The 14,532-nt window shown below is 40.0% G+C and overlaps 2 protein-coding genes across 2 annotated transcripts; one reads left to right on the top strand and one right to left on the bottom strand.

Moving 5' to 3' along the window:
• The first annotated feature begins 5,359 nt into the window (after positions 1 to 5,359).
• Positions 5,360 to 7,121, top strand: LOC121980228 (premnaspirodiene oxygenase-like). The gene is made up of 2 exons (XM_042532199.1): positions 5,360 to 6,270; positions 6,386 to 7,121. The coding sequence occupies exons 1-2, from the start codon at positions 5,380 to 5,382 to the stop codon at positions 7,013 to 7,015; spliced, it is 1,521 nt and encodes a 506-aa protein (XP_042388133.1). The 5' UTR covers positions 5,360 to 5,379; the 3' UTR covers positions 7,016 to 7,121.
• A 5,754-nt stretch (positions 7,122 to 12,875) lies between these two features.
• Positions 12,876 to 14,532, bottom strand: LOC121980227 (premnaspirodiene oxygenase-like). Its single transcript, XM_042532198.1, has 2 exons — positions 13,622 to 14,532; positions 12,876 to 13,506 (listed from the first exon to the last, which is right to left on the bottom strand). Exons 1-2 carry the CDS (start codon positions 14,510 to 14,512, stop codon positions 12,877 to 12,879), a joined length of 1,521 nt encoding a protein of 506 aa, XP_042388132.1. The 5' UTR covers positions 14,513 to 14,532; the 3' UTR covers position 12,876.

Below are 14,532 nucleotides of genomic sequence, written 5' to 3'. Positions count from 1 at the left end.
ATATGAGTTGTTTATGGAAATCTGAAGTTAGAATCATGTTGGCTTTTGCAAGAGCTAAGTTAGAAGGAGGAGTTGTTAGCAATACAGAATTTGAATTATGTAAATATGTGAATGCATAACTGATTTCTTGGAGGTAACTCAAATTGGGATCTGCAAAGACAGCAACCTTGTAGTAAAAAGTTTCAGAATCTATAAGGGAAAGTAATTCAGCTTGTGACCTGGAGATTCCAACATAACAAAGACTTCCATTTATCACTGAAATAATAGGAGGTTGAATTCTAACTTCGGCTATTCAGAATCAACACATTACTTGACAATAAACAGGGCATGGAGCTAAGAACTGCTGCAGTTGATTTCAGAATCATATTCTTAGGTTTAGTTGTGCCATTGCAGAGATTCAGAGTTAGAATTCAAGTTTGATGGAGTTTCAAAAACCTTATAGCAGCCACACTATTCTCTAATTACTGCAGGCCTTCATCTGATACACTTACACCACTCTATTCATCATTCTAGTCCAGATTCTGCAACCCTTGGTTTTCCTTCTATTTCTTTTCTTTGAATATACTGATCAGAATTGTAAAAATAGAAAAAAAAACATCCAATGATCACAAAAAGGCATGTACTTCTTCTGAAGTATCATTAGAATTAAACAACAATAAGGTTTGGCAAACACATGTTCAACTTGATACAATGGTTCCATTTCTGCAGAATCAAGTATTACATAAGTTTCAATATGGATTCTGGAAATCAGCAACTTAGAATTCAATACTAGCAGAAACCAGCTACAATAAACGTAGCTCCAAATATTCCAAGCTGTCAACAATAAATGGAAATGCAACTTATTTCTGAAAGTTTCAAATCTGGAATTCTCATATCTGCAGAATTCACAAGTTGCAGCCACCAGCTATTCTAATCTCAAGTTTCGGAAATGTGATTCCAAACAATTGCATCCATTAATTGAGTTAAACAAACACCAGTTTCAGAATTGAAATTTAAAACTTTGAATTGAAAAGAGCTTGGCCTGAGACATGAAGAATTCATGGATAAAATTTTTAGAATAATTTCAGCATTTCAGAATCCATTTCAGATTCCACTTACGCATTTCTGTTTTAAGACTCAGCTCCACACTTTTGTTCACTTACAACATGATATTTAGTGTAGTTAATAAACAACAAAATTCATCTGCATTCCAATGAGAACCCACAATTTCAGCAACTGCATTTCAGCAGCTCATAGTTTTCAAGTTACTGCCTATTCTTCAATTTGCAGGAGTTATTTCTGTCTCAAGTTGGCAATCTTCATTTCATTTGTTACTGCATCTTGTAACACTTCCTTCGAGCTTCTTCCTTCTTTAAAGGCTACTTCAATTTTCGGCACAACATTGATTCTAAGCTCTTCAATTTCATATTTCTGCACAATACAATGTCTAGAATTCAACCATTACAATCTGCACAGCTCTTCATTTCCATGTTCCTGAAATCCACCATCAACTTGACTTCCATTCAATTCAGCTCCTAATTTCAATAGATCTCTTTAATTAACATTCACTCAAATTAGCTTGTCTTCAATTCCTTATAATCAGAAGAAAGGATGCTAATACAATTTCTGTACAGAGACAATTCCAGCTTCCACATTTTTCTGTTCTGAGTATCAAATTGCTGCAATTCTCTTCACTTCTTCAGAAATAATGATGCCATGTTCAAGTGCTTCATTGGTGAAATGATACCCACCAATTGAATTCCGAATTATAGTCTTTATGATCAGATTCCAATAGCTACAAAATTCACTATTTCTGCATCTTTGTGTCTAGATGGAGTTTCTGAATTTCATCCTTACTTATTTTGCAGAAGGCATGGAAGGTAAGCATACCATTTGTTTTCAGCATATTCTTAAATTTCAATTAAGCTTCCCCTCATTTGAATATTGCGCCAAAATTTTGATACAAATCTGATACAAAATGCACCTCCACATTCCAGCTCTACACTTTAATGTCTCTGTAGATTTCTGTGCAATGATCACTGCAACTCATTCTGCATTTCTGTCGTGTATAAAGTCCCTAATTCATTCAGCAACTATACCCATTAGTTTCCCTAGTAGCACTGTCCAGAATTACAAATTTGCAAAATGGTAGCAGAACTAGCATTTAACTGCAGCACATGCAAACTTCAGATGCATTTCTCATCTTTCTGTAGATTCTTGTTTGTGTAGCCTACTCTAAATGAGCCTTTTCATTGACACCAGCAATGTACAGATGCAATCATATCTGTAAGGTAATAGGTTGCTAAACACGCAAACGCACAGCGGAAAAACCTATTACCCTAGAAGATCCATGCGAAGGGAAACAAAACTTTATACTATCTAAAACATGATGAAGAATACCTTTGTTGCGTGCTCACGGACTCCCGACAGCTCGGATCTCAGCACGAACACACGCTCGCGCCTTTATGGTATCCACATGAACAAGGGTTCATTTGTCTCACAAACTCACTAAGTGGAGATGCCTACCACCTAAGGTTGTGCTAGCAACCTTAGAAAGAGAATTCGGCCAAGAGGAGAAGAGAGGGAGGAGATAATGAATAATTTTCAAAAATGAGAAGAAAAATGACTTAAGTATTTTCATCCAATGAAAACACTTAATGATCATTAATTCCATTAATGAGCCTTAATGCTCATTCACTCTCCATTAAGGACCACATTTGAAAACTCCTCATTTTCAAAACTCCTCATTTTCAAATCAATTTCGAAAATTGAATTGAATGAAAATGATTCATTGAATTCAAAATTCAATGAATACCTCCATTAAGTCTCACTTGAGTCTAACTCAAGTCTAATCCATTTGAGTCTAACTCAAATCTAATTCAATTGAGTCTTACTCAATTAATCCTCATACAATTCAAATTCAATGAATCACTATTTCATTAATTTGAATTAACTTTCTCTAGTCTAGTTTGAATTGGACTTAATCAAATAATTAGATTCAATTGAGTCTAACTCAATAAGTCTAATTCGAATTAGACTTAATCCAATTATTTATCATATGAATATATCTCAAAATCTACTTATTCTTTGTATATGACCCAATAGGCTCTCGTAACGTTGGCAATGTATCCAAATCAACATTTAGATACATAAGCAATGAATGACATCTAACAAGGTATCATTGCTATCCAAGTGACGAGAAGGTTAAGATCCGACCTAACCTGTCCGTGGCTATTATCTTGTATGACTTGGTCCCTCTATCCTTGATATCTAGGTTGATCAATGAGGCATAGACCGTGTCATCCTCTTATCAACCTTTGTGTTTCTTGATCTCTAAGTAGACACATTCAATTAAATAAGCTCAATATCTCATATTGACTCGTTTGAGCATGACCATGCTTTTCTTGTGTCCTACTAATCAAGGGGCCCACAGATATCGCTTCCGTCATATGGAAGGGATAGATGCCATCTACATCACTCACATACCTCCGTATAATTCATTGCATACCCAGTGATCGACTTTATTGTCCACCTTGTTACAGGTGACGTTTACTGATACCAAAGTACACAACTCCTTATGTAGGGAACCGTAGTGACTTCAGGTCCAAGGACTATTCATACCAATAGTCACATGAGAATGTTTATGACACTCATATAATGATCCATGAAACATTCTCATGGCGGGTCATTCAGTATATATTCTCTAATATATACCAATGTGTCAACCTGATATCTCATATCCGTGACTTGTGAGATCAAGTCATCCGTTGACCTACATGTTAGTCTCAACGCATTAATATTGTCCTTGTATATTAATGCTTGACTAGGAATAGTTAAGAGTAGTGTTCTCTACAATATCTCACTATCAATTCAACCAATTGATATATTATAGATAAGAACCTACTACCCAAGGGCATTATTATACTTATTCAATTGACACTGAACTGAAATAAATATAATAACCAACTTTATCTTTTATTAATAATGATTTATGATATAATAATGTGCCCTTTACAATCATCTCATAATTGATACTAGGGTTAGCTTCTTGGCCTGGCAACGCTTATCCTCCCCCGTCCAGTAGCTTTCTAGTTCCACCCGAGAGACCACCAACTCAGTAGAAGTCCCCACCAACTCTGATTTGGAAGTAGCTAGTTTGGACTACGTAGCCTCCAATTTCGCCTGCAAAGACTCTAGCTCTGATCTTTGAATGTCCAGGCTTTTCTACTGCTCGGACATCAGCAGGGTTTTAACCGTAAGCTCAGCTTCTTTAATTTGGCATTCAAGTCAGAGGCATGAGTGGTCTTCAACTCCTCTAGTTGGGCAGAGAGGCTCTGGGATTCAACAATTTGCTCATCCAAATAAACTACCACCGTAGTTCTCTTGGTCATTTAAGACCAGAGCTTGTCTTCAGTTGTCTTCAGGGTGCCCTCTAATTTTTATGCTTTCTCTACCTCAACCCTCGACAATTCCTGAGCTTCCTCGAGTTGCCTTTGTAGCTTGCTTAGCTAGTCAATTTGGGTCTGAGCTTATAGTGATGACAAGGCAGGGGCCAGAAAAGATTCAGCTTCTAATAGTCGCACCTGAAAAATCTCTTTCTCCTGGGCCAAGTCTATCAAGGATCGGGTTATATTCATCTAACTCCCTAAAACTGCATTCGAATTAACATCAGAAGTATACTGGATAAGAAAGGATTGACATTTCCCTATCCTTGGTTGACTGTTAACTTCATAGAAATAGTTAAAAATACAAAAAATTATCAAAAAATAAAAATAAAAATTATTAAAATAATAATAATAATTTTTGAATCCTCCAATATTAATTATTTATAAATTTAAATTTAACAATGTAAATTGAGAATAGTTAATCTTTTAAATGAGTAGCTTAAAAAAATTGAATGCCTCAAAAAAGGAAAGGATATAACAGAAATATGATACATATTTTAGAATTATAAAAGTTAATACATGAAATAGATAATAATGAAACTTCCTTAATGATGTTGTTCAATAAAATAGAGTAAGAAATAATGAAGTCATCAAATAATGAAATCGAAAATTTATCTTCATCAGCAATTTCTGCTTACACGTGAAGTTTAAAGTTTATCGTCGGCCACGCGCGGTCGCAACGGCAGAAGCCGGTACGAATAAGGCAGCGAGGTTGACTTTGACATGAGCGAAAGAATGGACTTGACTTTAGCCTGCCCTCAGATTCAGCCACTCATGATGAAATTTAATTAATGTTACATAGCTTCAGGGATGACTTGTTCAACGGATCAATACTTTGGGTATTGACGAGTTGATCAAAGGCTCGGCCATCAATTTTGGAACGTTGACTTAGCTGCTATATAGCTGCATGCCATTTGGCTGTCCAAGTTAGCACACACAAGCTGCGAGGGTCAAGATGGAGTTACAGTTGCAGGTCCCTTCCCTTCCCGTCTTGCTCTCCATCTTCTTGGTTCTCCTGATCATCGTCAGGAGGGTCTTCAGCTCCAAGTCTAAGCACGTAGGGCCGGAGTTTCCCACCCCCTCAAGGCTTCCCTTCATCGGAAGCATTCATCTTCTCATTGGCAAGTTGCCCCACCATGCGCTCCGCGACCTGGCTCGCAAGCATGGGAATGTCATGAAACTCCGCCTCGGCCAAGTCGACCAAATCATACTCAGTTCGCGGGAGGGCGCGCAGCAGGTGCTCAAGGCGCAGGACGCCAACTTCGCCTTTCGCCCTGAGTTCACCGCCGCCAAGATCATTGCGTACGGCCAGAGCGACATCGCCTTCTCCAACGGCGAGTACTGGCGCCAGCTGCGCAAGATCTGCGTCATGGAGCTGCTCGGCGCGAAGCGTGTCAAGTCGTTTGTGTCTTTGAGAAAAGAGCAGGTCGGTCGTCTCATGAGCGACGTCAGCAACGCTGCTGCCATCGGGAAGCCAGTCAACCTGGGGGAGAGGCTGAACGAGTTAACCAACTCCATCGTGGTCCAAGCTTCGTTTGGGAGAAGGTGCCAGCAACAGAAGAAGTTCATGGAGACCATCAAGGAAGTCATCAAACTGGCTAGCGGATTTAGCGTTGGTGATCTCTTTCCATCTCTCCAGGTTGTTGATATCCTCACTGGATTTAGCACTCAGTTAAAGAAATATCACAAGAAACTAGATGTGATCCTGGATGCGACAATCAAGGAGCATCAGATGAACCGCGATGCAGGTGAAGAGGAGGATCTTATTGATGTTTTACTCAGGCTCAAAGACGAAGGCAATCTAGAAGTGCCAATCTCATTTGACAACATCAAGGCTGTTGTGATTGTGAGTAATACATATATGTGCCTATATATATTTCATATAGCTAGCAACAGATTATTCAAATTTATTTATAATTAATTAATTAATTAATGATTTGTTCATTGGTTGATTTGAGCAGGATATGTTTGCTGGAGGAACGGAGACAACCGCAAACACCATTGAATGGGCTATGTCTGAGCTCATGTTGCGCCCTTCCACATTACAGAGAGCTCAAAAAGAGGTCAGAGAAGCTATGAAGGATAAAGGTTACATCGAGGAGACCGATGTTCCACAATTTAACTATCTCCATGAAGTGGTCAAAGAAACTTTAAGGTTGCATCCGCCATTCCCCCTCTTGTTTCCACGAGTGGCTCAAGAGACTACTGAAGTTCTCGGCTACACACTTCCTGCTGGAACAAGAGTCCTCGTCAATGTCTGGGCACTAGGAAGGGATCCAAGATACTGGAAGGATGCCGAGATCTTTAAGCCCGAGAGATTCGAAGAAGGTGTCGACAAAGAATTCAAAGGCAATGACTTTGAGTTCTTGCCATTCGGTGCCGGTAGAAGGATGTGTGCAGGCATGACCTTTGGATTGACCACTTTGGAGCTGGCATTGTCTCAGCTTCTGTTCCACTTCGATTGGGCATTTCCGAAAGGAGTGAAAGCAGAGGACATTGACATGTCTGAATCTTTCGGAGCAAGCGCTTCAAGGAAGGTTAATCTTCTCTTAGTTCCTTCACCTCGCTACCCCTTGCGGGTCTCCGAGTAAATTAATTAAAAGAGAAGAGTTACGCATCGAAGCAATACCTTTCACGGGCAGTAGTTAAAACAGAAGAGTTACACATTGAAGCATTACCTTTTACATCACTAGCTCTGTCTCCGATAATGGATTAGAGTAATTCATAGCATGTGTTTATGATGTGTTTTGCAATTTTTATAAAGTGAATATGTTTAAATATTTCTTCAAAACATTTAGTTTTTCCATTTAACCCAGAATAGTTTGTTTTCAGTGTGAACAATATAATGAAACACCATCACCTTCGAAGGAGGCTAAATCCACCTAGTAGGTTGCTATGCCAATCTTTAACAAAATCTAAGAGATAAGAAAAAACACTTCATTAAATGCATTAGGCATTGAGATTTCCCCCATATCTGTTCAAAGAATACTATATTTCCTCAACAGAGAAGTCCCACTATGATGTTTTTTTCCCATGGGAAAATTCCCGCTATCCATCCAATGAAACCTACCTAGCTTCCGATTTCACCTCAATCTTGTCTGACTGAAGTCATTAAGCTGCACAAAGTAATTATCTTCTTTGACTTTCACCTTCCTGCACAGACTAGCAATACCACTTGGTAATCCTATACAATTATCCTAGCAACCTTTGATAACATCCTTTATGTACTCATTTTCGTTTTCTCCGGACGATCTAGTAGTTAACACATACGATATTATCAACTTAAGATCTAAGATTCGAATCTCGGTAAAGCCAAGGTAAATGACTCCCTCATTTGCTAGTCACTATTCCAAGATTAGTAGTCACCCGTGATTTACTTCCTCCGTGGTGGTCCTGGGATGTATTGCCTGAGGCGATGGGGGCAAGCGCAATTGTCTTTTGCTAACTTTATGCACTCATATTCCTTCCAGTTAAAATCAAGCACAATATACTTATGATACCATGAATAATGACGAACCCTCCATGCACTCATATTCCTTCCAGTTAAAATTAAGCACGAACTACTTATGATACGGTGAATAATGAGGAGCACTAGGGTGGAGTCCGAATTTAGATTAGGTGGCAGTCAAAGTGTAAGAGAAGTCAACCTGAGTAACCTACCCAATAAGTCCCCTCAGCGTCGATCAAATAGAGTCGATCGAACATCCCAAGGGCCCAACTCCACAGTCAAATACCATCGGGGGCCATCTCTCTGCTCAGTTAGTTATGAGGTCTTGCTACACATCACATTCCGATCAAACAACCGAAGGGCCCAACTCCCCACTCGGTTGCTAGTGAGGCACAGCTCCCCGCTTAGCTAATTACAGAGCTCTACTCGCTATCACATTCCGATAGGCTATTGCCAATCAAAAGTTTCAAGGGCCTAGCTCCATATCTGATCTCACATTACTATTAGCTATTGTCGATCAGACAACCCAAGGACCCAACTCCCCACACGGTCACCATTGGGGCCCAGCTCCCTGACTCAACTACTTATAAAGCCTAGCTCCCCATCACACTCTGATCAGCTAATGTTGATCAGACCTCCCAGCGGCCCAGCTCCCCATTTAGTCACTTATGAGCCTAGTCACCCCCAATCAAAAATTGGGCTCCTTATCCTCGACCCATCTCCCTACTAATAGGGCAGACGACCAACAGACCACTTGACTTTCTGACCCATGAACCCACTTTGGCATTAATACTTCACGTGGGTTTGTCAGAGAGTTAGAGAGACCATATCCTTGTTGGTGCAATTTTCCTTGGGTCAAGGTTAACCAAGTTGACTAAGCTTGAGTTGACTCAAAGTTGAGTCTTGATGTTTAAATTGATGTTTGACAATATATGAAGATTGTAGGTATAATTGTCTATATGGTATATTAACGGTCAAAGGTTGACCAAATGAGTTAAGTAGGTCAAGGTTGACCAGATACTTGACTGGAAAGTCCTAATTGGAGGTTAGACAAGGGCAAGCCCAATGGGAAGGTTGAAAGAAGAAAATCCAAGTGGGTTAGTGTTGACTAGACATTTGGTGTGAAAATTATGGTGAGTGAAACTAGGCAGCTGAAAGTCCTGATGATTAAAGCTAGACAGTTGAAAAGTCTTAGTGAGTAAAGCTAGGCGAATGAAAAATCCTGGTGAGTGAAGCCAGGTGAAAAAACCTAGTGAATGAAACTAAGTGATTGAAAATCCTAGTAAGTGAAGTTAGATAATTGGAAAATCCTAATAAGTAAAGTCAGGTGAAAGCCCTAGTGAGTGAAACTAGGCAGATGAAAAATCTTGGTGAGTGAAACTAGGTGAAAAGCCCTAGTGACTGAAGCTAGATAGTGAAGAAGTCCTAGTGAGTGAAGTCAGACAGTTGAAAATTCAGGTGGGTCAAAAGTTGAATGGATACCTAATGATTGGAAGTCCATGTGGGTCAAGGTTGATCAAACACTTGGCATGAGGAGAAAAGTTCAAATAGGTCAAAGGATTGACCGAATGTTTGATAACGAAGTCCTTCTAGGTCAAGGTTGACTGGATGTTAGGCATGAAGAAGTCCCAACAGGTCAGGATTGATCAGATATTGGGAAAGGGAACCCTAGACTTGAGTTAGGTTTGAACCTAATTGATCAGTTGATTGATTGGGAGTGTCATCGCGAAGAGGGAATGTGAATTGATCAACCGATTGATTCAGTCAGAGCTCAATTGATCAGTTGATTGATTGAGGCACTTCATGAGAGAACACAGTGTGCTCCCTAATCGATTGGCATACTCCAATCGATAGCCAATCGATTGGCGAAGGTATTCTCAAGATATTGTGAGGCAGCCGAAATCGATTATAGGGCTTTTCGTGAGAACATAGAAGCCATCTGGATCGATCATCTAATCGATTCAGATGTTCCAATCGATCAGCCAATCAATTGGGATATAAACATTGGAGCAGGTCGCAGGTAAAAGCGCTTCAACGACTTCAAACGAGTAGCTTCTTCTCCTCACATCTACTTCACTGATTCTCTCCAACTCACCACCAGAGTTCTTAAAGACTTAGAGGGAAGTGTTTTTGCATTTACAAGTTGATCAAGAGGTGGACAAGCAAGAAGGAGCAAACTTGGGTTTTAATGTTGTAAATCTTGTAAAATTTGTTTGTATTTGCTTCTCCTTTTCCTTCTTGTTGTATTGAAGTCTTGTACAAGGTTTCTCCACCTCTGAAATATTTTTGAGTATTTTGATAGTAGATGTGTGAGAGAAGGTCGGATCCTTAGATTAGTCATCTCATTTGAGGTGGATATCAAGTAAATTCTTGGCGTTAGCATTAGTGGAGTTTCACTTTGATTTTTCGCTGCAAGATCATCATCAACAAAGTGAACAAACTATTCATCCCCCCCCCCCCCCCCCCCCCCCCCACCTTAAGCACTGAAATGTCTCAACAAGTGGTATACAAGATACTCCTGTTATATCTAATGGATAGGATGTCTAATGGTGATGTTATGTCCCATTAATGTGGGGGATTACAAGGACATTATAAAAGGGGTCCTTTCCCATTGGCATAGGTACGCTAGTCCACAAGCTTACTTCTTACGCCACTGTTCTTCTTCTTCCTTTCGTATTGACTTGATAGTCAGAGTAGCCATGCCAGGGACCCCCTCTTGGCCTACTTCCTGACGATCCTCTTCCTTTTCCCTCTACTTGTGCTTGCAAGAATTCCCAGCTAGAAGTCTTCTTCTAGTCAACATTCCAGCCAACACAATGGTAGTCCTTTTTTGCTGCTTCTATATGGGATCAAATTTGACATCGTTTGTGGAAAATATAATGCTGATCTGGAACATGAAGATGGACAATGCTAAACAATTTACAACCATCACCTTGTCACAAGAAGATATAGAGTTGCTAATAATGGTCAAAGCACAAGCACAAAAGCAACAAGCAATAGATCCCTCCTCTCAAAGTGTCAGTGGTATCGTCTGAGGGACCACAAGGCACTAATTGTTGGTCTAAGCCAAGGCAGCAAGCTGAGTTCCCCAAAGACTTGCTTCGCATGCCTACAGAAGATCCTACCAAAGTCGAGCAATACTAAACATCCTGCACTGGAGATTCTCCTCCCGGCAATCCCAAGTGGGATAAGGCCTTAGATGTCAATGATTCACCCGAGCGGACAAGCGTGTCTTTCTCCTAGGAGATCCTCGAATATAGGCTGCCCAAGCATTTCCGACCCTTGCCGGTTGGAAAATATGGAGGCTCCACAAATCCCGAAGACCATCTCTATCGATTTGAAAATGCTGCTCTACTACACCAATACACGGATAATGTCAAGTGCCAAGCATTTTTAACAACCTTGTCAGACTTGGTGTAGAGATGGTTTGATCGACTCCTTGCTGGTTCCATCACATGCTTCAACGATTTCAAAAGGGTTTTCCTACACCATTTTGCAAGTAGCTGAAGGTACCACAAGACAAACTTGAGCCTCTTCGCCCTCAAGCAGGGAGCAAAGGAGTCCTTAAAAGCTTATATAAGGCAGTTTAATCAAATATCTATGGATGTTCCTTCCGCCACTTCTAAAATACTGGTAAGTGTCTTTTCACAAGGGCTCATTGATGAAAACTTCTTCCACTCTCTGGTGAGAAAGGCCCCCAAGGACTTTGATAGTCTGTTGGGACGAATAGTCAAATACATCAATTTTGAAGAAGCTAAAGCCGCTTGGAAAATAAAAGTACTTGCTCCAGCTCCCTCCTTCCAAGCCAAGCATAAGGCTCCTCCACTTGCCTATGACACAAAGAGCACTGGCCGAGTTCTCTCTCGTCGGCTCAGGAAGGGAGGATAGTATAACATGTAAAAATGGCACAAACCTCATTTATCAAGCCTCGCCACTAGATACTAACTTTCTGTATATACCATAGGTCCAAAACTCACAATACTCAAGGTTGTCATCAATACGTCTAGAATAGTCATCGAGCGACTAAGCAAGGTAAAATCTATAACTCAATTGGGAAGTCTAAACCCTAGAGGTAAAATCTTAAAAAAAAAATTTAACTTAAAAATTATAACCTAATTAGAAAATCTGAATCCTAGAAATAAAATCTTAAAAAAAATATTTTAATTATTTTTGAAATTCAAACTTTAAAAAAAAAAATAAAAAACAAAGAAATTTTAAATTTTAAAAAAAATAATATTTCTTTATATAAATCCTTAGTACGTTAAGATATCCCCTTAACACATTACAATACTCCGTAAATACTTAAATTTATTTCATTTTTAATTTTTTTAACTAAATATTATAATCCAATTGGAAAACCTGAACCCTAGAGGTAAAATCTTAAAAAGGAAAATTAACTGAAAATTTATAATCCAATTAGGAAGTCTAAACCCTACAAATAAAATCTTAAAAATATATTTTAATTATTTTTTAATTCAAAATTTAAAAAATAAAAAAAAACAAAGAAATCTGATATACTGCGTGACGTGTACAGTTGTATATTATAGCATCATGCAGTATATCATGAACGTGTCTATATATATATATATATATATATATATATATATATATATATATATATATATATATAATGACTTCTTTAGTCCGGCGGGATTCCGTTGAAACCCGAAGAATCAAAAGATTATGGGAGAATTTTCTCAAGGGAGATGAACAATTATGGGGGAAGTCTAATACCCTGTGCATTTAATGAAGGTGGATGGAGAATTATTGATCTCTTTTTCTTTTGAAAAAAAAAAAGGAACGATTTTTGACTAAATGGAGAAACTAAATGATTTGAAGAAATATTCAAGCATATTCACTTTACAAAAAAAAAAGACAAAAATACATCACAAATACACATGCCATCAATTATTCTAATTAAAATTTTTACTGTCGACGGAGCTAGTGAAAGTACTGCCCGTGAAAGATAATGCTTCGATGTGTAACTCTTCTATTTTAATTAATTTACTCGGAGGCCCGCAAGGGGTAGCGAGGTGAAGGAACTAAGAGAAGATTAACCTTCCTTGAAGCGCTTGCTCCGAAAGATTCAGACATGTCAATGTCCTCTGCTTTCACTCCTTTCGGAAATGCCCAATCGAAGTGGAACAGAAGCTGAGACAATGCCAGCTCCAAAGTGGTCAATCCAAAGGTCATGCCTGCACACATCCTTCTACCGGCACCGAATGGCAAGAACTCAAAGTCATTGCCTTTGAATTCTTTGTCGACACCTTCTTCGAATCTCTCGGGCTTAAAGATCTCGGCATCCTTCCAGTATCTTGGATCCCTTCCTAGTGCCCAGACATTGACGAGGACTCTTGTTCCAGCAGGAAGTGTGTAGCCGAGAACTTCAGTAGTCTCTTGAGCCACTCGTGGAAACAAGAGGGGGAATGGCGGATGCAACCTTAAAGTTTCTTTGACCACTTCATGGAGATAGTTAAATTGTGGAACATCGGTCTCCTCGATGTAACCTTTATCCTTCATAGCTTCTCTGACCTCTTTTTGAGCTCTCTGTAATGTGGAAGGGCGCAACATGAGCTCAGACATAGCCCATTCAATGGTGTTTGCGGTTGTCTCCGTTCCTCCAGCAAACATATCCTGCTCAAATCAACCAATGAAGAAATCATTAATTAATTAATTAATTATAAATAAATTTGAATAATCTGTTGCTAGCTATATGAAATATATATAGGCACATATATGTATTACTCACAATCACAACAGCCTTGATGTTGTCAAATGAGATTGGCACTTCTAGATTGCCTTCGTCTTTGAGCCTGAGTAAAACATCAATAAGATCCTCCTCTTCACCTGCATCGCGGTTCATCTGATGCTCCTTGATTGTCGCATCCAGGATCACATCTAGTTTCTTGTGATATTTCTTTAACTGAGTGCTAAATCCAGTGAGGATATCAACAACCTGGAGAGATGGAAAGAGATCACCAACGCTAAATCCGCTAGCCAGTTTGATGACTTCCTTGATGGTCTCCATGAACTTCTTCTGTTGCTGGCACCTTCTCCCAAACGAAGCTTGGACCACGATGGAGTTGGTTAACTCGTTCAGCCTCTCCCCCAGGTTGACTGGCTTCCCGATGGCAGCAGCGTTGCTGACGTCGCTCATGAGACGACCGACCTGCTCTTTTCTCAAAGACACAAACGACTTGACACGCTTCGCGCCGAGCAGCTCCATGACGCAGATCTTGCGCAGCTGGCGCCAGTACTCGCCGTTGGAGAAGGCGATGTCGCTCTGGCCGTACGCAATGATCTTGGCGGCGGTGAACTCAGGGCGAAAGGCGAAGTTGGCGTCCTGCGCCTTGAGCACCTGCTGCGCACCCTCCCGCGAGCTGAGTATGATTTGGTCGACTTGACCGAGGCGGAGTTTCATGACATTCCCATGCTTGCGAGCCAGGTCGCGGAGCGCATGGTGGGGCAACTTGCCAATGAGAAGATGAATGCTGCCGATGAAGGGAAGCCTTGAGGGGGTGGGAAACTCCGGCCCTACGTGCTTAGGCTTGGAGCTGAAGACCCTCCTGAGGATGATCAGAAGAACCAAGAAGATGGAGAGCAAGACGGGAAGGGAAGGGACCTGTAATTGTAACTCCATCTTGACCCTCGCAGCTTGTG

The sequence above is a fragment of the Zingiber officinale genome, chromosome 5A (genome assembly GCF_018446385.1).
Source record: "Zingiber officinale cultivar Zhangliang chromosome 5A, Zo_v1.1, whole genome shotgun sequence".
NCBI lineage: Eukaryota > Viridiplantae > Streptophyta > Magnoliopsida > Zingiberales > Zingiberaceae > Zingiber > Zingiber officinale.
Note: the sequence above shows the minus strand (reverse complement) of the source record. Positions and strands in the feature narration are given on the sequence as shown.

Coding starts and splice junctions, on each gene's coding strand:
- LOC121980227 (XM_042532198.1), bottom strand. CDS start 14,512: ATGGAGTTACAATTACAGGTCCCTTCCCTTCCCGTCTTGCTCTCCATC. Junction 13,507..13,621: donor ACATCAAGGCTGTTGTGATT/GTGAGTAATACA, acceptor TGATTTGAGCAG/GATATGTTTGCTGGAGGAAC.
- LOC121980228 (XM_042532199.1), top strand. CDS start 5,380: ATGGAGTTACAGTTGCAGGTCCCTTCCCTTCCCGTCTTGCTCTCCATC. Junction 6,271..6,385: donor ACATCAAGGCTGTTGTGATT/GTGAGTAATACA, acceptor TGATTTGAGCAG/GATATGTTTGCTGGAGGAAC.